Here is a 22,034-nt window from a genome sequence, read left to right on the forward strand (position 1 = left end):
TTTCCATAGATGTTCTCTCTCTTGCTACCATCCCTATAGGGTTTAAAAGCATGTGGGACACCTACTGTCCTACTTTATACATGCAGAACTAGAGGTCATCAAGCTGCTTTAAAAATATTTATTCAGAGCTATTTTTGCAATAAACAATACTTAAATGAAAATTACACCAAAAAAAACCCAAGCCAAACCAAAACAAAAAAATACAGTTACTGAGCACATCCAATGCTTCTACAGGTCACTGTATTACCAGATGCTGATTTAAATGCATTGCAGGAAATAGACTCACAGATGTGCAAGTGCTACAGTAACAAACTACAAGAAAGAGTATGCTTAAAGCACCATTTCTTGTTAATCATGCTGAGGTTCTTCACAATTTAACATAGCAATTCAACCATGCTGCACTGAAAGTAAAGCTTCTATAAACTGAAGGGAAACATGGCAGGTAATAGAATACTACAGAAGAGTAGTAGGTTTAATAAAACTGCAATGGCCTGTATGTAAAGGAGCTATTTATCTTAAAATAAGATAGTCTGGAGTTTGGCTAGGGCTCCACTGCTCACAGGGACCTATGCAAAACAGCCCTAAGACCTTTAAGGGTTTCAGTGGGAGGGCTGTAAGGCCCACCTTTGGGGAAGGGGACAATGCAATCAAAGCAGGGAACGATGAAGTCTAAGCAGACACTCCAAGCTCCCTTTATACATAACAAAGCAAACAGAAGCTGACATACAAAACAGGTCAGATGATCTGTCCTCCCAAAGTGTCTATTTTTCTCCATAAACTTCAGAAGAGCCCAGAACAACAGTGTTAGACAGACACAGACAAAGCTGCAGTGGGATACATCTGGAGTCATAAGTGCCAAATTATGCATCTTGCCAGCAGACAGCTAGTCTCTACAGCACAGTATGTCCTGGACTAACTGAAGCACTGGCTTAGTACTAACATGAAGGAGAGGGCCAGAGAAAATGGGCCAAGATACACCTTTGCTGACTGTCTCAACTCTCAGCAATACCTCTTTGAAGGCACTGCACACTAATACAAAACCAGGTAACTTCAGTTTAGAAATAACAAAAACTTCAAGGACTAAGTTCAGACACTTGTATTCCAGGCAGGTCTCTAAACCTACTGTTTCTATTAGTTTTACATCTCTGAGCATCTAAAATCAGCCAGGAAAATTCTAGCTAAATCACCTAGAAGACAGCAGTTAATCACATGCTGGCAGACATTGCCCTAATTAGTCATGCTGTTTAAATTAGTAGAAAGCTACAATATATAACAAGAAAAAGCAACACAAAAAAAAATAACTCTTAAAGGAGCATGAAACTTAATCACCTTTCACTCTGCTGCTTCACAAATGCAAGGTTATTTCAGGTAAACTGGAAAATATGCTTGACTTTAAATTAGTTTCAGGATATCCTTTGTCCCAGGGGAAGGGACTGAACAGCACTAAATTCTAAATATAGCGGAAGAGATTTTTTTCACCTATACAGTTCCTGCATGGTTCCTTAGTCTTCAGCATGAATATAAACAGACCTATTAAGTCACATATGATATTAAAAAGACAGCAAGTACCTTAAGGTCTTGCCTGGTTGCCAGCAGCTCAGATTCTTTCCCATAAAGATCCAGCTGTAGCTTCTCCATGTTTTCTTTATGTTTATCATGGGCCTTCTGTAAGTCTGCTAGCTTGCCTTTCTCTGCTTTAAGCTCCTGTGCTGACAAAATAAATTGCTGTTGTAGTTTATTCTCCAGTTCTGCCTGAAACATAAGCACAGGAAGTTTTAGTCAAAGTTACAGACAGTAAAGTCAGCTTAAACATTTCAATAAACTGCATTTCTACTACAAGATGAGAAATATTTTTTTCTCTTCCAAAATAGCACTTAAGTAATCTGAGGTTTGTGATTCTACAGTAATATTTTATAACTAATTTAACAACAAAATTTAAGTCACGTCAAAAAACTAAGTGAAACACATTATGACCAAACATTAAAAATAGAAATAGTATTTCCAAGTATGCTGGTTTCGGCTGAGGTAATTTTCTTCACAGGAGCTAGTATGGGGCTGTGTTTGGGATTTGTGCTGGAAACACCGTTGATACACAGGGATGTTTCTGTTACTGCTAAGCAATGCTTACACTGAGCCAAGGCCTTTTCTGTTTCTCACTCGCCCCAGCAGCCAGGAGGCTGAGGATACACAAGGATTTGGGAGGGGACACAGCCAGGACAGCTGACCCCACTGACCAGAGCGATATTCCATCCCATATAGCACCGTGCTTAGCATATGAAGCTGGGGGAAGACAGAAGGGCAGGGGCATTTGCAGGGATGGCCTTTGTCTTGCCAAGCCACTGAGCAGCTGTGTGGTGCTTAGCTGATGGCTGGGGTTAAACCGCAACACCAAGACCTAATGTTTCCACAGACTGCCGAAATTACAAATATGATCATGTAGCACAGAACAGCCAAACCTGGAGCCACATTTAACAGTGCATGGCACACAGCAGAACATTCCGTAATGTTATAAGACATTTGAACTCTTTCCATTATGCTATATGAGTTTCATATTGCCACTCAGATAAATTCTTTTGGTTTAATAGGAGATGACTTGGTTTAAAACTGCCATGGACATTTTAAAACACTGCAGAGTTTGTCTAAACTACTCTTACAAAATTCTACTGCTTTACAAGAAAATGGCAGCTCTTGCCTTATAGCCTGCTCCTGAAGCAAAATAAATACATTCAATCTAGCCATTTTTATCACTTGATTGAAATTCAATTCCTATGGAATTCTTATTTCCGCACTGGTTCTTTTTTTTTTATTGTTGATGCTGTTGCTACCTCCAACCGCACCTGAAGACCTCATTTCCACATCCTGACCTTATCATTTCCAACAAGACTAAAGCAAGCACAGTTTATCTCAAAGGTATTGACATAAAAGTTTCAGTACTTATCAGAGAATTTACCATTAATTTTCTTAAAGGAGTAAGACAGGACAGTCTTACCTTTTCTAAAAGGGCAGTTTTTAATTCTGCTTGCAGTGTCTCACTATGTTTTTTCTTCTGCTCAAAAGATTCATTTAACTCTCTCAGCTTTCCCTGGAGATGTTGCTCACTTTTTTCTTTCTCCTTCAGAAGACCCTGGATTTCCAGTACTTGTGCTCGTGCTGTATCAAGGTCTATCATCAACTGCTTAGAAATCTACATTCAAAAATATTAAATAACTGTATAGAATTTTAATTTAAATCACTATTTGTACATGATGTACACTGAACCAGACCACCCCACCAAGCCACTGCTGCGTCAGAGCTATGTGCTTGAACACTGGCAAGCAGATTATAAGAGTTAACATAACACATTAAAATAATCTGTTATTCCCAATTTACTACCCATAGATCAACAGCAGTCTTTTTTAACCGTTCCAAATTAAGAGCAGGCAACTTTGCTAGCAGCAGCAGTGGTTTGGACTCTCCTCCTGCCAACTGCAGCATATCCCAAACTCATCCTCCTGCAGTTTCCACAGAGCCCCATAGTGCCTCTGAACCAGAGAGGAGCCAGAGGAGTAGAAGTCACAGAGCAATTACCATCACATCTGCACACCCCTAAACCCTCTTTCAGTCAGTAAGAGTCCATCACAGTCCATCAAACTGCATCCATGGATCATATCTTTTCTGATTCCTCTAGGGAACAGATGACAGCTCAGGTAAAGAAATCCATGAAAGCAGACTTATCCTTCAGGCTGTGAGCTGCCCTACATGATTTTGCAGCCTGAATGCTCGTCTTTGAAAATGAGGTACATTTGGTCCTTATGTAGTCACAAGCAAGTGACTTACACAAGCTTGCAAAGCAATCAAATTTTTGGAGGATATCTGAAAACATCTTGCCAGCCACACAGAGAACAAACTGAACAGGCCTGAAAATAAAATAGATCTAAGGATATGGGGTAACAACTTTTATTGTATGGAAGTACGAAAAATGGGGACATGGTAATACCAAGTAACTGTTTCAATAATGAAAAAACATGAAGGGCTAAAATCCCCTGCTAAGGTATGCAGGGCACACAAGACTAAGACTAAACCCTGTATTTTAAAGCTTCCTATTACCATCTAGGAAATTTTTAGCATCACTTTATTTCACTGCCCCAGGTAGGCTACAATTTGAGAACTGAAAATAAATCTTTTAAACATTTATTATTATCGATTTCTAGATTTTTGAAACGAGGTGGACAGCTTACCCCCTCCTTTTTTTCCAGTGAGTTTTTCAATTCATTCCTCTCTTTAGCTACAGACTCTGTTTGTACCTGGAGCTGGTGTTTTAATTCTTGGCAAGATTTCTCCTAAAACACATAAGACGAGGACATATACCTGTTAGCTTCTAAGACCAAGTACCAAGTATTTTTGCATGATCCATAAAGCCTTGAAAAATAATGCTTTCATTTTCCTTCTCAGCTGTGGATATGTTGCCAGCTCAAAACTTCTCAAAACTTTAACAGTGGTAAATCTAAGCTGAACACAGCTGGTCCCCTGTACTAACAAACTCAGCCATGTGCCAAAGAATTTTCCTGATGAGGGATAGTTCCCCTGTTTGAAGCTGCTGTTGGCAGCCCTTCTCCTTCTTGTGGGAAGCCGTAGGCTCATCACTCCTCTCAGGATCCTAAATTCCTTCGTGTTCTAAAACTCAGAAGCAAGTACATTTGCAGGACTTGCATGGAAATACAACTACATGTTAAGCCCAAATATTAGGCACTTAAGACAGTAGCAAGCCTCCAAAGGACTACAGAATTAGAAACAGAATCTGGACTCTTTAAGTCTAAACTGGGAAGAAAATCCTTCGAGTTTTTAGGAGAAACAAATATTTAAACAGCAGTAACTAAGAAAAGCAAACAAAAAATGTTTCTCTTTAAAAGGTGAATGAGTAAAGGAAAAATGTTATTTTTAACTGGGAGCAGTTTTTTCTTAGATCAGAATAAAAGCAGCTCTGAACGGGCTCTGGGAAATGGTGACATGTAAGATGAGAAGGGTATAAGAAAGACACTCTACCATGTCTGAGGCAAAGGTGTCGGAACAACTGCATCTATAAAACATGTATTCATGTAGTGCCCATTTGTATTACCAACAAGGCAAAAAAGGTATGGAAAAGGTATATTTTAAGGCTAATGACAGTTCACTTTCTTTATTACAGGAGGTTGCTCTGGTACAAAGACTTCAGAAAGGAAACTAAAATGGCCTCAGAAAAATAACATCTTCTTCAGTACAGCGGCACTTTAGCGAAGGTTCTGTAACTTTGTGTTGTTATAATAAGGCTGATGCATTTTTTAAAAGAGGGACATTTCCCATCAAATTGTTTCACCGCTTGCCTCCATTTAGTTTCTTCACTTTATTAAAGGCATGCAGCAAGAAGAAGGGATCCTGTTGTGTGATATGACTGAAGTTTACTACTGTAAACATCCAGACAAAAAAAGTAAGGGTAAATATGTATGAACTACTAAAAATCACAATTTGACTTTCCTTACAGTAATTCATTTCCATGCATTGTTATCACATGTACACTGTTTTCAGGCAGAAAGCAAAGTCATTTTATCAGACTGTAAACACATCAAACAATGTCTAATGAAATGAATCCACTAACCATTTCTGCCATAGCTGCTTTTCCTTTTTGAATTTCTTTTTCTAATTCCTCCTTTCTTTTTTTGAAGGATTCAGAACTTTTTGACAGCTTATCTTTGGTATCTGTAAGGTCCTTTAACAGAGTATCCTTCTCTAATTTCACTTGTTGCAGCTCCGATGTGGCCGCTTGCATTTTACAGTCTAATTCCTTGAGCCGTTTACTTGTATCTTGATTTGATTTCTCAAGGTTTTGTTTGAGATTGGCCTTTTCCTCCTCCTGCTTTGAAATTTTCTGGTTTGCTTGGTCAAGGGCCTCAGATTTCTTCTGCAAATCCAATTTAGCATTAGACATCCTGCAAACAGAAAGAGAAAAATTATTTTTTTTAAGTTCTTCTTCACAACTTCTTTTGTATCATTAAATGTCTCTATTATTTAATATATTAACTGTAGAACTACTTCAAAGCATACCTTTTCCATCCATGGGCGTTATGTCTCCCCAGTGAAGACATAACAGCAACTCTAAAAACTAGTTCTGGGATGGCTCTTTCTTCCTCAGCTATAATGAACAGAAACTACCCCCTTGCTGCTTATGCATAAATTACAAATTTCCATTTGAAAAAACTTATAGAGCTATAGATATTTAAAGATGGACCTCATTACATCAAACTGTTGAGATATTTAGCTGACAACAGGCACAGTGAATGAACTGAAGAAGTGTAGTGAATCACAGCAGTGAGTGATTCACGGGAGATAACATGGCAGATGGAGTGAAAGAACAGGTGGGATAAAACTCAGTACTTGTAACAGAGGGGACACATCACTTATCTATGACTTTAAGAAATTACAGAAGAGAAGCAGAAAATCTCAACTCTAGTCCAAACCACTCCTGGTTTATGTCGGACTTTGAAAAGTACTAAACCACAGGAAATGCATACGCTTCTCTTGCTGCTTCAAGTTGTTTACTCAGTTCTGATGTTCGGAGGTCTAATTCTGTAGATTGCTGTCGCTGCTGCTGTAACTCCTGAAGAGCTTGTTCTTTACTTGCTTTGGCATCAAGAATGTCAGCTTCAAGTTTCTGAGAGAGAAAAATAAAAAGTTAGAGCCATCAGAACACAACCAACAAAATCATAATAGCAATAAAATGCAGAAGTCATTTAGTCTGTGAGTAGCATTTACTGTAGAAAGCAGTCACAATTCTCACACATCCATCTACCTATTTCTTTACTTTGCTATTTATCTTTCACTATTTAGTTTCTGCAAATCTCTTGCTCCTCCAGAAATGGAAATATTTTGGTAAAACGTTCTGAAATTATCTTTCAATTAAAGGCCAAGCAGGCATTTTACTGCAAAGTAATAGGGAAAAAGCTGAAATCCTTAATGAGCCTATCCAAAACCCAAAAGGCCATACACAGTGCTCAGTTCTGGGGCTGTGTACTAATGAGTAGTTTCAGCAGTTTCAAATGACTGCTGACTTACATATCCTAAGAACTCTGCTGTTCTTTATAGCAAAAGCGAAGACACAAACTACAGCTGTGAAGAAATCCTATGCTTGCCTGGAAGAGGTTTTTCTTGCGTTTTGGGGTTTTTTCCCAAAGGTGCTTGTTATTTACATGGAGTATAAAGCACACAGGAGCCTTCAGCAAATGGCCACTGCTTAGACTCCAACACACTGGCTGTTTTACAGGCACTTCTGCTTTCATGCAGTGGCCATCAAACAAAATGGTCAGCTTTCTCCAAGAATATTCCTGCAGGCTTTTTGTTTCTTAATTATTTTTCTACTTTTTTAAATGCCACACATTCAACTGGAATAATCCCAAAGAACGGTGATGATGCCAATATTTTACATAGTCTTGCATTTCTGCTGACAGCATCAACAGCCCAGCTCAGTTTCACACTTCAGCTACCAGGAACTTCATAAAATCATATGCAAGCAGGCTCTGTATTCCTCCCAAGCATTTGTGTCTGTTGGCTACTTGCTAAACTGTAAGCAAAAGGATGAAAAATAAAAACACAAAACAAAGTAGGCAGAGAAAAACACCAGTGTGCAAAAGAAGAGATGGAAGCGTAAAATAATTATGCTGATGATGAAATGCATGACAACTTTATTTTTAAATTTCATGTGGGGAAAACAATCTTCATTCTCCTCTACAGAGCAACTAAGCTAGGAAAAACACCCAAATCAGTCCTGAGCATAAAGACTACTCACCTCCATAAAAACAGTCAACACTGCAAAACCAGTTCTGCATTGCTCCCAAGATCCCTGTACCATATGCTTCTATGTGTACCAAGAATTTTTTAGAAATATTGAACAAAGGCCAAACCCCAAATTTCAAGGCTTTCAGGCATCAGGACTAATCCACATCCTTAAGTGAAAATAATAGTATCTCAAAAGACCAAAAGGTTCTGCAAACCTTTTGCCAGAATTATGTGGACTTTAAAAGAAAAACTGATTCCAGAACTGGAATGCAAAACTCAATACCAAGTTAGAGGTAAAATAGTGATAAATATATCTTGCTAAAATGCCTGTGTAGAAATCAATTTAACGAGACAGGTGGTGTTAAGTTGGGCTGACAAATGCCTGTGTAGAAGCCTACTGAAAGGCTTTAGAAATCAATTTAACCAGACAGGTGGTGTTAAGTTGGGCTGACCAATGTAACAAGTATTTCCTGCTACCACTGGTAAAGTGTAAACGCTTGAACTTGAAGACTCTAATTCTGGGCCCATATTCATGTTCCCTCACATAACAATTTCCTGGTAGCAGAGAGGTTGTTAGAAGCACACATACAAGAAAATGACAGTATAGTGGTAATGTCTTAAGCCTATCTTCTTAGCATGTTATGCTGTCATGGAAGAAGAGGAGAACAGGATTAAACGGTGAATCAGGAAACACCAGTGAAAAAGAAAACCTACAAAAGCAACATCAATATAATCCTTCCCTGTAATTTGAGCACAGCTTATATCACATACTACCAAACAGTAGAGATCAGTTTCTGTAAGCTCAGATACTGTGTTCAATACAAACCTTAAGCTGTCCCTCTAACTCTTCAGTTTTCTGTTCTAAATAAAGACCTTTTTCTTTGTACTCTTTAAGATTGGCTTCCAGCTGAGTACAGTATTCCTGCTTGTCATTCAGCTTAGCTGTAACCTGATCCAACTGAACGCTGACCTTATTTAACTCCTGAGTAAAATCAAAATACAAGGGTTGTTAGTTTTTAAATAACTTCAAAAAATTACTAATGTCATATATGCTTTAAATGATCAAATGTGTACAAACCTTTTCACTCTGAGGGGCAGGAAATTAAGAAGGGAAACACAAGCACATGCACAAATTCCCTCTGTTAAACTGAAAAATTTCTTTTAAAGCCTCAGTATTCCTCTCAAACTTTACAGGCTGTGGGTTAAATCTTTTTTACAGTATTTCAAGTTGTAAATGGAATAGGAACTGTAGGTAATGAACACACTAGATCCTGAAGTTAGTGCAATAGTAACTAGAAAACAACACTACAAAACCTTAGATAAAATTTTTGCTGTTTTTGTTATGAAATCAAGCATGACTGAATAGGAAAGCCAGTAACATGGAGATGGTCAGTTCTCCACATACCAGAGATGATTTCAAAACATTTGGTTCAACACAAAACAAATAATTTCTGCAAAAGACATGAACATATTCACCTAGTAACCACTATGATGACAGCTACATCAAAGTTCCTTGCTCTCCAACTAAGCTGATGTATTTAGCTATTAATTAGTTGTTTAATGGCTGCAAAAAGTCATATTCTGTTTATAGCAATTAATTACACTCCCATGCTAAAAAATAGTGCTGTGGTAGCATCTGTTGGATGTTTGCATGAAGACCACAAAACAGCAATGCAAATATTTGATTCAACAGCCAGTGGAATGCTTCAACAGGATTAAAGCATATTAAAACATAGTATTCTAACAACAGCCTTTTGCATTTTTGTGTCAGTTGGCACACAGATCATTATTTAGGTATACCAGCATCTGATTCAGAATTTACCTCAGTTGGCTATAAGTTAAGAGTTTTCACTTGTACCGAGTGCATTCTATAATCTTCTCTTCATAACATACAGGTGAGAATTGAATAATACCTCAATAACACCTAAGGACAGTTTAGATACTGAAACATAATTCTACAGCAAGGAGTGGATTCCCAAGAAAATTCTTTACACTGCAAAATATATCTGGTCCAGATTACAGCAGAAAGAAATGAATGCATATCATATGGTTAAAATAGCCTAAATTATCATTTTCAAATGGATATTCACATGTTTCTTGAGTTTGTAACCAGACTGTTCTTAGGTGTTTGCTAAGCAGTTTTTTAGGTAACATAGAAGGATTACATGCTTCTAACCTGTTGCTTATCTTGCAGCGCATGCTGGGCAGTATCCAGATGATTCTGAAGATCTGCTCTTTGAGCAGCTTTTGATGCTTCTGCTGAAAGTAGCAATTCAGTCTTTGCTTTTACCTGAAAGACAAACTCTAGTTCACTAAAACATGTATTTCACCATTGCTCATCTTAATTTTTTTATAGTCATCCGTAAGTTTCATAGTAAAATCAGCAGTTTTCATGTGTTAGTGTTAAAAAAAATGCATGAAAGATTTAAACAAGTATCAGGATTGTAAGCCACAGTGGGTTCTTACTTTAAGATCAAAAAAAAGCAGACAAAGAAAACAAAACAAAACACACCAGGTTCCACTCCTAGGAAAATATTTTTACTACTAATTAGGAACAATGGGATATACTTACTGCATTCACAGCCATGCATACCTTGATAACCACCAACTGCACACACATTTAAGGACCCCCATAATTTTCAAAAGGAAAAAGAATAAATAACAACTCAAATATGCTTCCACATGCATACTATCTTTCTCTGTTCCTACCTGCCTGTTAGGGAACAGCCTTCCTTCCTTTCAAAACATCCAGCAAACAATATTTAGAAGGTGGATATAAACGATGTTGGTGCAGTGCGGCAATATTCAGGGTCACCTGCTCTTGTGGTTTACTGTTTTTCTCTCTAATATAAATGCTACTTCTCTGAAGACTGTAAGGAAGTTCACATGGCCTTAAAAAAGCAGTTGCAACAGTCCTAGTTCAGTTCTAGCTCTAATGTGAATGTGGTGAAAAAACAGCCCAGATAACGCACTGAAGCCCAGTAAAAACATCACAAAGCTACATCGAAAGAAGTTTCTAGACCTGTTTGGAAACTGAGTAACACCACAGTGTATTAATTCAGCAACTGCAGTATTAGCTGCTCGAAGTGCACCAATGCAAGAACTACTGATGAAATCTTATTTATTCTTTAGAACAGCTGAACACAATTTGCAGGTTTTAGCTTAAGCAACACTTAATAGGAGAGTCCATGCTGAATCCATAAAGGGGAGTTTCCTTGTCTAGTAAATTAAATTGGCAACAAGGTGGTCCGCAGTTTATTGTTTTGTTTTTCACAAAAGATACCAGCACAGGAAATTTCCAAGCAACACCAAGGTCTTACTGACTTGACAGACTTTCACTTTGGTGCACAGAATCCAGGACTGGTAAGAGCAGGGTTTTGAACAGCCTTGTAATGATTATTACAAATACAAGAGATGCTTGAGGACAGACTTTTCCCAACACAACTATGAATTTTTCTTGTATGTTCTCTGGAGAGAATACAGAAATTACAAGCAGGATTTTTCATCACCAGAAAGTATAGAGTTCCATTACCTGTACATCAAGTTGTGATACCTTCTCTTTACTTTCATTTAGCTGGCTGGTTAGTTCAGTGATGCTTGTTTCCAGGGAAAGCACACGATCTTGAGCAGCTCTTAGGTGTGCCTTTTGCTCCTGCACTTGTTCATGCAAATTCTCTTGGGCTTGTTTATGACTTTCTGATTGATTCTTCAGCTTCTCTGTCAGCTGGGTTACCTGCAGGGGGAAAAAAAAAAAGAAGGTGAGACGGCTAGAACAGCATGTCCAAGGAAGTAAAAAATTCCTTTTAGTGTGTCTTATTATGGCCCTGGAGACTCAATGCTATCACATTTCTTTTCCTGAACTATTAAAGTAAAGCTATATTGTCCACAACACCAGAGTTTAAACAGGTTACCAGCTTAAAAAAGAAGCAGAAGGGAATTGTCCATTTGGCCTTACTGTAACAAAAACAAGATATTAAGGAGACAATAGATGCAGACTAAACTGATTTTGGTCCTGAAAGCAGGAAGTAAACCTCTTTTTAAAGTAAGTGAAACAAACATATATATGTATCCAATAACTATTTTTAAGCACATATTACTAGCATATGTACACAGGAAACATTTAGGAATTCATTTCCCTATGCTGATAGCAAGGAAGTCACCAAGACAAATTCTGAGAAATTTACAGTAAGCTCTTTAAATTAAATATTAAAGAAACAGAACAGTATAGAAACGATCAGTGTCATGTCAGATGAGATGATATGGAAAAAAAACAAAGGAAACAAAATTCAGTAATGAGAATGAAAGGAAAGAAACAGATCTCAGTGTTCGCACCTGTATTTGCAATGCATGGTTCTTCTCTTGTAGCTGATTAAGAACTGCAGTTTCTCCTTCACCAGCTTGAATTTTTGCATATAAGTCCTCTCTTTCCTTTTCTAGCAGAGAGATGTTTTCCTTGCTTTTTTGAAGCAAAGCCTCAAGATTTTGAATTTTTTGGTCCTTATCTCCAATTTGTCGTAGTACTTGCTCCAGATCATTCTAGAAAATCACGTAATAGCCTCCTTAATTATAAGGACCTAAGAAGTTAGTCCCAATGCATAAAATGTTGCATGAATATATTAAAAACCTTCTGTATACTCTGTTCTAGATTTATAAGCTAATTTATTAAAACTAGTATAAGGCATGCAAGTCACTTGTACAGAGAAAAAGTATTTCAAATAATGAAATCCTGAAATATACTCTCACATGAGGATACATAACTATGTTACCTGAGCTTCTCGTAGTTTTGCTGTCGTATTTTGCTGAAGTGTCTGCTGTTCCTGGTGCTGCTGTTTTGCCTTCTCTAATTGATGTTGCAATTCTGTGGAATTCACTGCTTTTTCCTTTAGCTGAAAAAAACCCAAAACCAGATACGAAACAAACCAGACTAATGAGTGAAAAAGCACTATTCAGTATGCCAGTAGTACTCAATGTTCATTCTACTTCTAAAAGATTTTAGTGTAAATATGGATATTTGAAAACTTGTATAAAAATAAAATTGTGTAATGCTAAACAATCAAAATCTAATCAAAGCGTTCATTATTATTAATAGGTGAGATTCTATATCACAAGTGAGAACTATAAAACACCTATCAGGCATACATAGTTTAGCTCTCAAAAAATCTAAAATGTAAGAGATTTTTAGTACTTTTTTTCCAGCAGTTGTTAAGATGTAACATGACTGATGATATAGATACCTGTAAAACAACATTATTATTACTATTATTAGCAGTTTTAGTAGCAACTTCAGTTTAGCAGTCTCTTCATTTCTACACTGGTCAAGGCTTTGCAAATTAGCTACAGAAAAGCTTTAAAGCTTTGACAACATACCAATCAGATATTTGGGCAATCCCCATACAGCCAGCAGAAAATCAGCAACATATACAAGATACTCATTAAAACAAATAAAAATTAATTTAAAATGTGTTTTCTACCTATCCACCCCACACAGATTAATAGGTATCAATGACCTGCTGTGCCATGTTCACTTTACCTTCTTGTAGGGCTTTATCTATGAAAATATCTACACACAAAACTACCTACATGGGCTTAGGTGCACCTAAGTATTTTTTTCACAAGACCCTTAGACAAAGCTCGTAAGTGCAAAATGCACAACTATTGTTCATTTGTTAAGCACCATGAACACATATGCATCTGATGAGCATATAGCCTTACAAAAATCTGTAAAGACAAGCAGCATTTAAGCAGATATCGATAATTTTACATTAAGACTTTGACAATATTAGTCAAATGAAATTCCCACAAGGACAAACCTAATAAACTGCAACATCATGACAAGTGTGTACAGACATACTCTCAGAACCAGAAGAAACTATAGAGTCTGCATAAAAGCTCCTACCTGCTCTTCAGCACGAGAAAGTTTTAATTGTAGATCAGCCACCTGCTGCTCTTTGTCCATCAGTTTCTCACTGGACAGTTGCCTCTGTTCCTTGAGCCGCCCATGCGCTTCCCCTAACTGACGCTCTGCTTCTAGAAGTTTACTGTGCAACTGCAAAAGAGTCACCCATTTTTTCAGTCATTGTTTAGCCAACAGTGATGCATTTTAGACTCATTTTGTCAATGTTTACCTGAAGTTTTCATAACCCAGAGTAAAACAACTAGATGAGCTCCTGAAGTAATGTATGTACCTCATGCACCTCAGAAACACAAATTATGTTAAATAACAGCATCAGCTACAAAAGCATGAACAAATACTCTGAAAAGTGGCTTGGAAGGACCCAGGAACACTCTGATTTATACACATAAGCCTTTCAAAATGAGTTACAGAGATTTAACAGAAACATGAAGAGGGTGATCCTTCAAAGGCATAAGACTATCACATAAAACAGTGATGCTTAGAGCAATCTCGATTTATACAGCTCACACACTTACTCCTGTAGATCCAGTGGCTAAAGCAGAATGCCTTTACTTGCTCTGCTGCCTCCCACAATATACTGTTCTGCACTGCTAGAATAGTAAGCATGTATATTTTAGCTTGAACTGGCTACATTCTCTGCAGAGAAGAGTTACACAAACTGTCAATGCAGGGTACACAGTAACTTTGGTGACTTATGTTCCCCTATCTTCTAGCAGCAAAGACTAAGTTGGGGATGTGCTCTTCCAGCTGGACATAAACCTGCCTCATGACTTTTTCAGTCATCAAAAGCAGTACCATCTTCAAAGTGTAAGGATATCCTTTTGCAATTGACTGTTCTAAAAAGCTCTTTCCATAAAATCATCTTATTCTACTTGAAACTGCCACTATAGATCCTGGGTTGCCTCCTGCCTGCTTCTATACCAACACATTCATGGACATACAAATGACCTTTCAACTCAATGCAAAAACAGAGAATGGATCAGACCCTGCAGTACAGCAAGAACTTTCCAGAGATATCAGGATAAATGAAGGCTGCTTCCCCATGAAATTATGTCCAAGGCCCTTGACCAACTCACCTTTTAATTCCAGGTCCTCCCTTCAATATGCCTAACCCTTCCTCATGCTTTTCTCAAATTCCTACTAATATCTCGTCAAAAGGCAGCCCATTCTTATTGCTCACTGCAAGCAACCACTTTCTGACCAGCTGGCTGCCTGGCAGGGCAGAGAAAGGAACAGTGGTTATGATATCATTAAATCTTTCACCCAGGCATTAAGCAGGGTGAGGCATGAACATAAGCTTCTCTCCTGCTGCCTGTTTCCACAAGAATTTAACACTGAAAAACCCAATGCTAAAGACCTTTAGGGCCATCTGTCAAAATTTGGCACAAGTTATCAAACAATGCAAAAGTTAAAGGGTATGGCAACAGGGAAACGTGTCCATGACTTAGTCTCTTTAAAAAAATCAAGCTAAATTATTTATCTGTCCATGACCACAAAACTGTGAGTGAAAAGCTGTTTGGCATGCTACCAAGATGCTGATTGCTAACTGTCACTGCACAGTTAAGAAAGAGGTAGGAGAAGGAGGACAGGGTGAGGAAATAGACCATAATCTCTTCTCCAGTAAACAAGAATATTTGTCTTTGTTTGCAGGAATCACTAAATTATAAATGCTTCTTCCTGGCTAAAAATACAAACAAGAGCTGGAGGAAAAAAATCTGTGGAAGACAGGGTGCAACAAGAAAACTATTCTAACTATTCATGGCTGTGTTGATACCCAGAGAAAATGTTTGGAAAGGGGAAAAGTATCAAATAATATTTTACACTAGTCACTTTTATTACAGGCATGGTTAAGTATTTTTTAAGAATTTTAAGATGGAGTTTAAGTAAACAGAACCATAAAATCCAGGATCAACCCATGCTACAGAATGCAAAAAACATGGAAAAAATATTTAGACTTTAAAAGATACTATCAAGTAGATTCAAATTTTCTCAAAAACAACAACAGTATTTCTTAACAATTAACATCTCTTCAGAAGTCCTGAAGAGTCCATATTTTCTTGTTAGCCTCTTTCTATTGTCATGCTGGAACCAACAGTATTGTTGAAGTTCCCTTCCATTGTGAAGATCACTACCTTCACAGGTAGTGCATTCTAAAATATACAGACTCAATTAGACAAGCACCTGTTCAAATGAATTTTGAGAAAATGGTAAGGATTCTTTGAAAATGTGGTTTGACTAAACAACTATACATATACCTCCATAAGCAGAATTCATTGTCCATGTAAGCTATGGGACAACATGCATACGAAGATAATTCCACTGAAGTACTGAGTAAACAAATATGAGAAATTTAGTCTTTTCATTACAATAGTAACTGAACTCTTCTTTGGAGGAAGAGAGAGAAAGAAAGGTTTCTGCTTGGCTTTTATTTTATACCATGTACAAAGGGCTTTTTTCTCTCCACTATTCTTTTATGATACAATTCTCCAACACCCTGAGGTCCAGCAGGCTGTTGAAGTTGTCTTGCTTAGACTGTCTCCCTTCCCAACGGTATCACCAGAGAATGTGTCATGCCTCCATTTCCTTTCATAAGAATTCATCCAGCAATGCTTTACTCACCTTCCTCCTCCTTCATTTTCTCATCCCAAAAATCCTTCCTGAAAACGCCCTCTCAGGCTGAAGCCAGATTTCAGCTCAGACTCTTGGCTATACTTCTGAAACTTGCACACGTGTTGCCTAGGCAGACTGAGTCAGTTTTATCAAGTGCAGATTCCTAAGCAGATAACTAACACAATGATCTCCCCTTGCCCTGACAGAAGACTGATGGGAAAAGGAAGATAATTCTGGGGATGTAATACACATATAAATGAAGTTTTGCCAAGTCACAGTTCTTCCAAGATAAACTATACACACAGAGCTTGCAACTTCCAGACTTGACAAAGGATTGAAAATTGAGAAACACTCACTTTAAAATAAATTAGCTTTAGCAAGACTATAATCAAGTATGTCACCCTAACAAAAAAGAGAGATTAGTTTTTCCATTTTAGGACTGGACATGATTCCTGATGCAGAAATATTTCTCCAGTCTAGCACATTACTCTACAAAAAAAGACCCAGCCTCAAGTTTCAGTATGCTCAATGTTATATGAAAGTCTTGATTCCATAAGTTATTGGACTCAGCAGAACAAAAGGTAAACAAATGGTGGGTGGATGTATGCTCTGGGTGTTCTCACAGCTATCGGCAACATAAAGAGAAGGTGTTTGTGCAGAAACACTAAGGAAGCAATATCAAGACCTCACATTATCTTGATATTTCACACTAAGTATTCCCTAACATATTCACTATTCAATCTGAAAGCAAATCAAGCATTGTTCAAGTTCAAATGTAAAACAAAGACTCACTTTTCTCAAACTTCCTATAGAGTAGTAAAACTACTACTAGAAGTGAAACTAATTCTGATACTCTACCTGAATTTGATTTTCTCATAACCTTAATTTATTATAGCTTCAGCTACCTTACTGAACCAGAATAATTAACCTTGCTGCCTTCTTGGGATTTGTCTGTTACCATACTTGTCATGTAAACTCAATATCCTGGCTTGCCCTCTCATTTGACAATACTTCCCTTATTTCAGGGAATCCATCAATAAAAAAAGGGGAGGGAAAATACTGAAGGATGAAAGACGAGTTTGTTTTAACACTCCAAGAGAAAAAGGGTGAACAAAAAAACCTGTCTCAGAGCAGCTAAATACTTTCTATATCAATGTGCAAAAAAGGTCTAATCAAAACATGAAAAATAAGCTATAGAGTTTATGCTCATTCAGCTTTAAAATCTTTTATACTGAAATTAGATAGTTTTAAGAAGACTTCCAGATAGAACAGAATTCGTAAGAAGTTCCCCTTTCAGAAAAACAGGAATAATACTACAGCTAGACAGAAATGGCATTAGTCTTCCCAGACATAAAAATGCAGAAAGGTGGTGCTAACTGTAGATCTTGCTGAGTTCGATTGTGACACAGGGGCACAAATTATCCTCACTTGCCCCTGACAAGGGTCTGGACCTCCTGAAAAGATTCAGACACAATGACAAAAGAATACCAAAGAATTTCTGCACTCTTATCGCAGCCTCTTCTTTTAGCTTGTTCATTTTTTAATTCTCCGAAGAGGTGATTGTATTTAATTTTCTGCAGTGTTAGAAAGAATGCCTTATATTTATTAAAATACTAGGTAGCTTTACATTTATTCAAATTAAAGTACTGCTTAAGTACTTTCCTTCAAATAAGGAAATGCAAATGCATGTGCATAAAAAACAGTACAGTTAAAAAATCCTGAATGGGATGGTTCAAGAAACCATTCCAATAGGATGGTCTAGGATGCTTAAGGAACCTTACCTGACTGAGCTCACTTTGAAGTTGCAGGCCATGCTGCTCTTTTTCCTCCCTCTGCTGCTGGAGCTGTTTACATTCTGCCTTGAGATGCTGGTACTTTGTCTCTACTTCAGACAACTCTTCTTTAAGTTTCTGGCTTGCTTCCCCCTTCTCACCTAGCTCTGTCTGTAATCTCTGTATTGAGGCTTCAGATGCAGACAGCTTAGCCTGAAGCTGTTGGCAGTCCAGGTCCTTCTGGTGAAAACTTGCCTGCACATTCTTCTTACTCACAGATAATTCACTGTGTTTTTCTTCTAGCTGGGTGTAGTCTTGTTCTTTCTTCAGCAGCTTCTCACTTAGACTCTATGAAGAGAGTTACACAGCAATTCAAGTAAAATTCTGCTTGCAGCTGTTGAATGCATTATTCAAATATCTTTCTAAAGGCTGATACTGAACAGTGAAGTACTTGCTAAAGAACATTATGAAAGAAAATATTGACCTCTATCTTGTATTACACAAGTTAAATCTGGAGCCCATACAGCACACAGTTTCAACTGGAAATACTGTTTTTCATATTCTCACATAAATTCACTTCCTCTTACTGAGATAACTTGCTTTCCCTGACTGTTCAAATTAGGCTTATTACAAGTGCTTTTGCTTGGGAAAAAGTTGAAATAGTAATTTGAGTTATTATTACACAGAAGAAGTTTTCAAGTTTATCACTGTCCTGCACTTCCCTAAGCAACATTTGTGGTTTAATTCCTGTCCAGTCATCATGCTGGTCATTTTTAGAAGTATCCCAGTATTGCCCTGTCAATATATTAACAGCATGGTCTTCCATTTAAATTATGGAAGAGAACCTGTGAAAACTAATAAAATCTCTCACGCTGACAAATGAAACAGTCATGACTTAACCTTCATTTTAGAAGATTATGCTTTTACATTTTAATTCATACCATCTAATTTCCTTGAATACAAATCACCTCAAAGAGGATCATTGCTTTGAGTCTGAAAACACTAAAAACTGAATTGTCTAAGGGAGCAACATGAACATCACTGAGTGTCAGGTTTTAATTACCACATAACAGTAAATATTGCAGGGTCTAAGGTCGTACTATCAAATTTACATGCTAAGTCAAATACTGGGGTGGAGGGGGGAAATTATTTACAGATAACTTGCAGGTATTACATAATGCTCTCAGACAGAAATTAAATATTCTAATAGACAATTCCTGAAAGTTTGGGGGTTCCTCCAAGCTCAGCTGAAGCACTAGCTAGCACGGCAGAGATCTTCAGGCAAGACAAAGAAGCCACGAGAACCATTTCTATTTTCTAGTGGTAGTTTTTGAAGCAAAAAAATGGAGTTGCAAGGAGCTCCTGGTTACCATCCAACTCTGGTAATTCATTCCATCCTCTTGAATTGTACCAGCAGATTCTATTTATTGCAGCATCTTACTATTACCTATCCCAGTGCAGCAATACTATGCACACCTCTTTTAAAGGCTGGTGTTTTTCCTGAAGTGACTACTATATTCTCTAGTGATCCTTCAACCAAAACACAGTAAAATAAAGATCATTTCTAACATATCATCCTGAAAAAAATGCTAACACTGAGGTTAGTCTTATGTATCAAAACTTCAAACAGCTCTGGAGCTTTGGAATAAACACTGTTTCAAAAATAAGATAGTTAGTGCTCCAACTCCAGCTATGCTGGGCATCTTAAAATCACACTTCTGTACAGTATACAGGGACAAAACCTGTTTTGTCAGAAAAAGAATAAATGCAATATTATTCAAACCAGTTGAAAAGTTGAACAGTTTTATTCTTTACAGATTTAAACAAATTGTGACTATATTGGTCGTTATAAACCATATACAGACACCTCTACATTACAATAATGATATACAAAAAGATCAATTAAAAAAAAGTTAGAAATCAATCTTGCAAGTGACAACTGCAGCAGGCCAGCAAACCATGTGAGAACAAATAGAATTAATGCCCTATGTGGCCATTAAAAAATAACCCAACTTTCTACAGCATACAACTCAGCCAAAAATTCTGGCTCAAGACTAAAGTCTGGCTATTGAATTCTAGCCCTGAAGAAGTTTGTTGTGAAATGTTTCTTGTTGCTCTTACAGGTATGCAGAAGTTTTTATATTTGCACACATAAAAATTCAGGAATAGAGCATATAAAAAACCCATACAGAGGCCAGATGCCATGTTTGTCCTCCTGAAGACAGTGGCAAGGCTTCCACTGTTTTTAAAATGTTTTTCACACTCAGAATATAAAGAAAGTTACAATTCCATTTTTCATTAAAGGGAAATGATCAGGCAGAATCATTAACATTTGTACTGACTAGTGTTCCTGAAATACCAACACACCACAGAACCTGATTCTTTATAGCTGGGTAAGTTAGTGCCAAGGCATTAGTCTTACTACTCCTTCATAACTAGATCCACATGTTGCACGTAGAACTGCTGTGAGCTACGTTATGAAGAGCCAGTGCAGGTCACTAACTTACATTTTCAAGTAAACTGGGGGTGGGTAACCTCTCTTCCCTGAGCACTGATTTCCACAGACAAGAAACAGAGAATGAAAGCATATTACAGCACTCAACAAAGAGCTCTGAGCCTTGAAGGCTCACAAGATACAAGGGAAACACCACACTGATCCCTTCTTTTAGAACTGCTGCTTGGAAAAATACACATAATACATGTTGGTAGTGACAGTGACCAGGCATCAAAGAACAAACTCTGTGGTCACTGATTGAATTTCAAAATGGTTACATCAGGAGATTGGAAACTATGCAAACTAGGCATTTTTCCCTGCAGATAATGCATCACAATTATTAAAAAAAACTACAGCCAAAAAACCTACAAGCAATGGGTTTAGAACTACAGCAAGTCTTATACTTCAGGGAATATGCTAGTCTTACACCTTAGGTTTCTTCTGGGCTACAGACCCTTACTGGCCTCTGCAAGGCAAGCCAAGCACCATAAATACAGTGCTTTAAAAATGAAGGAGAGTTCCTCCTGGTGTCAGAGAACTGATCTTATATACTTGTCATCTGTTCTTCTCAGTATAGCTCCTGAAAATATAAGAAACAGTTTGCTTGCTTGAGCTTGAAATACTCTGCATCAATGCACAGAAATATCTTCCTGCATTGCAACTGGATTATAAATGGATATGCATATCAAATATATTATATTCTACATATAATATATTCTATCCTGAATTAATGGCTCCTCCCTGACAGCTTCTTCAAAGATAGCAAACTGTTCAAAGTTGGAGCAATTTCTGTTTGGGAAGCTAGTCTTACCATTTCCGATTCTAAGTCCAACTCCTCCACGGCCAAGATTCCTTGGCTAGCGTATCATTCTTATGGATACCACCTTTCAAAATGCTGCATAAAGAGATGGCTGAAAACTGCTTTAAGTCACTGAAACTGAAAGAGGAAAAGTAGCTCACTGCCACTTCTTCCTATTCCTCAGGTGGTGCTTGACATTAACCTGACAGAGCAGAGGACTCTCTCTAAAAGTGTGGTTATCCCATGCATCAATCTGGTTCACTCCACATTGTTAATGAAACAGCAATATATTTAGGAAAGGGCTCTATCCTGTATAGCAAGAATTCTGACAAAAGCTTGATTCATTGTTGCTCGTCTGTGGAAAATTACAGCATGATGATTCTCACCACATCAGTTCCACACCTGATTTAGTGAGTCAAACAAAGAGTCATCCTACTAAAGTTAAGTTTCACTTACTAAATTTTAATTGCTCCTTCTTAGATTCTTTGAAATGCTGCTTTAATATTAGATTATATTAAATACACTCTGTTTGGTCCCTGTCCTTTCCCATTTTCCAAGACTGACAAGGTTGCTGGTAAATACATGCATGTAATGTGTGCAGTTCATACAGAATGTTCCATATACCTGCAACAGAAAGCACATGCATCTTTCTCCTTGTCT

At 37.5% G+C, this 22,034-nt stretch overlaps 1 protein-coding gene across 1 annotated transcript in view; it reads right to left on the reverse strand.

The window, feature by feature from the left end:
- Window positions 1-22,034, reverse strand: part of EEA1 (early endosome antigen 1) — a gene marked incomplete at its 5' end in the record, with an annotated part of 60,059 nt that overhangs the window by 10,803 nt on the left and 27,222 nt on the right. The window contains 12 exons of the mRNA XM_009078264.1: window positions 1,570-1,752; window positions 2,990-3,184; window positions 4,218-4,319; window positions 5,612-5,942; window positions 6,525-6,664; window positions 8,612-8,767; window positions 9,962-10,075; window positions 11,318-11,518; window positions 12,118-12,321; window positions 12,552-12,671; window positions 13,682-13,831; window positions 18,091-18,429. Coding sequence (XP_009076512.1) covers window positions 1,570-1,752; window positions 2,990-3,184; window positions 4,218-4,319; window positions 5,612-5,942; window positions 6,525-6,664; window positions 8,612-8,767; window positions 9,962-10,075; window positions 11,318-11,518; window positions 12,118-12,321; window positions 12,552-12,671; window positions 13,682-13,831; window positions 18,091-18,429 — 2,235 coding nt within the window. The remainder of the gene's footprint in view (window positions 1-1,569; window positions 1,753-2,989; window positions 3,185-4,217; window positions 4,320-5,611; window positions 5,943-6,524; window positions 6,665-8,611; window positions 8,768-9,961; window positions 10,076-11,317; window positions 11,519-12,117; window positions 12,322-12,551; window positions 12,672-13,681; window positions 13,832-18,090; window positions 18,430-22,034) is intronic.

The sequence above is a fragment of the Acanthisitta chloris genome, unplaced genomic scaffold, assembly GCF_000695815.1.
Source record: "Acanthisitta chloris isolate BGI_N310 unplaced genomic scaffold, ASM69581v1 scaffold3127, whole genome shotgun sequence".
Lineage (NCBI taxonomy): Eukaryota > Metazoa > Chordata > Aves > Passeriformes > Acanthisittidae > Acanthisitta > Acanthisitta chloris.